Here is a 2,184-nt window from a genome sequence, read left to right as displayed (position 1 = left end):
GCGGAGGACGCGCCCCGGCGGGGCTAAGCTCTGTCCCCGCGCTCGCGCTCGGTGAGAACCGGGCTGGCGCCCAGCAGGCCCGCTCCCCCGGGGTCACGCCGCCGGTCCCCGCTCCAGCTGTAGTCCTGGTTTTCTTTTCAGGGTGCGTGGCGATGCCCGGACAAGCAGGGCAGGTCCGCCGTCCCGTCCCGGGCTTGGAGCCGGAAGTCAGGAGATTGCCCGGGGCGCGCACCGAGGGCTCGGGGGCGCGGATTCCCGTATTCCGCTCTCCACCGCGCCCAGACGTGCTCTGAGCTCGCGGCCCTACACGGTTCCGCGCGCACAGGCTGGAAGCGACTTCGGGCGCCTTCTCCCGGTGGGTGGGGCCGGTCGGGGCAGGGTGACACGGTCGCGGGGTGGGGGGGGGTGGCAAGGTAAAATGTGAGACGCGTGCGGGAGTGGGGGCGGCTCGGGGCCCTCACGGCTTCTCGTTACAGTGTTTGCAAAGCGCCGAGGGCGTCCCGGAGAAGGCGGTGCACTTGTCGGGGCAGGGCAGCGGGGCGCCCGCAGAGAAGGGGTACACAGCCGCCTGGCCGAAGGGCGTCAGGGGCGCAGCGGCCACGGGCCCCGCCAGGCCCTGGCCCTGGTTGAGGTAGGCCACGAGGCGCCGCATCTCGTCCAGGGCCTGCGCCTGCATGAGGATGTAGTTCTTGGCGAGCAGCAGCGTGGCGATCTTGGAGAGCTTGCGCACCGACGGGCTGTGCGCGTAGGGGATGACGGCGCGCAGCCCGTCCAGCGCGTCGTTCAGGTCGTGCATCCGCCGCCGCTCGCGCGCGTTGATGCTCAGCCGCAGCGAGCGCTGCTCCCGAGGCCGCCGCCGCCCGTCCCCCGCGCCCCCGGGCCCCCGCCGCCGCCGCCGCCGCCGCTGCTCGAAGGCGTCGTCGTCGTCGCTCTGCTCGCCGCTGCTCTCGGCCGCCGCCGGGGCGTGGGGCGCGGGCGCCGCGGGGAGGTCGCCGCCCGGGCCCGGCGCGCCGTAGCCGCGGGCCGCCTCGGGCCCCCGCGCCGCCCCGTAGGCCAGGCCGGCCGTGGCCGCCGCGTAGCCGTGGCTCAGCGCCAGGTACGCGTCCCCCGACAGCGACTTGAGCTCGGCCATGGCCGCGCGGCCGGTGCAGCTCCGGGCTCGCGCGTCGGTCCGGCTGTCGGCGGCGGTCGGTGGGTCGGTCCCGGAGCCTCTCCGGCCGCCCGGGCCCCGCCTCCTGGGCGCCTCCTCTCTCCGTCCTCCTCGTCCTTCCTCCTCGCTCGCTCCTGCCCTCCTCCTCCCCCACCCCTCGCCGCCGCGTGCAGGGCCGGGCGGGGCGGGCTGGAGCTCCCACGCGCTCGGCTCCCGTTTTAAGGTGCGGAGGCGGCTGCTGGGACTTCGCGGCCATCCAATCAGAGGGGACTTGGTGACCGCCTGGCTCCACCGGCGGCGCCTACCGTCGGCCGGGGCGGGGACCGCTGGATGCAGGGAGCTGGAGGTCTGCGTGGAGATGGGCTGGCGGCGGCTTTACCTGCATCTCCGCGTCTCCGGCCGATGCCTGCCTCCCCGGGGGCTGCCGCCGCGCGACGCCGCGTCTGACGCGGGCACCTGCCTCAGCCCGTCTTGTCCCCGGTTCTTCTGGCAAGAGCCGGCTCCGGCGTCGCGCAGGGGTCGGAGCGGGGAGCGCGCAGCACAGCCCCGGACACCTCCCCCCCCCCCCCCCCCCGCCGGAGCAGGTGCGGAGCCCTGGCCTGGGGCCTCCTCCGGGGTCTTGGGCGTGCAGCCCGGGTAGGTGCCCCACGGAGCCCACGTACAGCCTCAGAACCGAGTTTGCGCACCGCTCACTCCGGCTGCCCGCCCTGTGGCGCCATCGGGAAGTCCCTGGGCCTGTGGTCCCCGCGCACTTTCCCCGGATGAGTGACTCCCTTTCCACACTCCCCCAAGTCATAGTGGCTTAAAGCAGGGATTGGACTTTGAGGACAAAACTTGCTTAGGATCAACGTCTGGTTTCAATTTTCTGGTAATTCAGGTGTGAGGGTTTCTCACGCTTGTCCAGGGGCAGAGAGGTCTTCCCATTTGTCCTTGTCAGGGTGTGACCTCCGTGGTGGAGTTGGGGAGGGTGGCCAGTGAGACACTGGGGGGGGGGGGGGGGGGAGTCGTAATTCTGGCCCGTGTCTCAGCCAACA

The 2,184-nt window shown here is 72.9% G+C and overlaps 1 protein-coding gene across 1 annotated transcript; it reads right to left on the bottom strand.

The window, feature by feature from the left end:
• Window positions 1-457: 457 nt before the first annotated feature.
• On the bottom strand, window positions 458-1,132 carry BHLHE23 (basic helix-loop-helix family member e23). Its single transcript, XM_030309075.1, has one exon. It carries the CDS (start codon window positions 1,130-1,132, stop codon window positions 458-460), a length of 675 nt encoding a protein of 224 aa, XP_030164935.1.
• Between the last annotated feature and the right edge of the window lie 1,052 nt (window positions 1,133-2,184).

The sequence above is a fragment of the Lynx canadensis genome, chromosome A3 (genome assembly GCF_007474595.2).
Source record: "Lynx canadensis isolate LIC74 chromosome A3, mLynCan4.pri.v2, whole genome shotgun sequence".
Taxonomy (NCBI): Eukaryota; Metazoa; Chordata; class Mammalia; order Carnivora; family Felidae; genus Lynx; species Lynx canadensis.
Note: the sequence above shows the minus strand (reverse complement) of the source record. Positions and strands in the feature narration are given on the sequence as shown.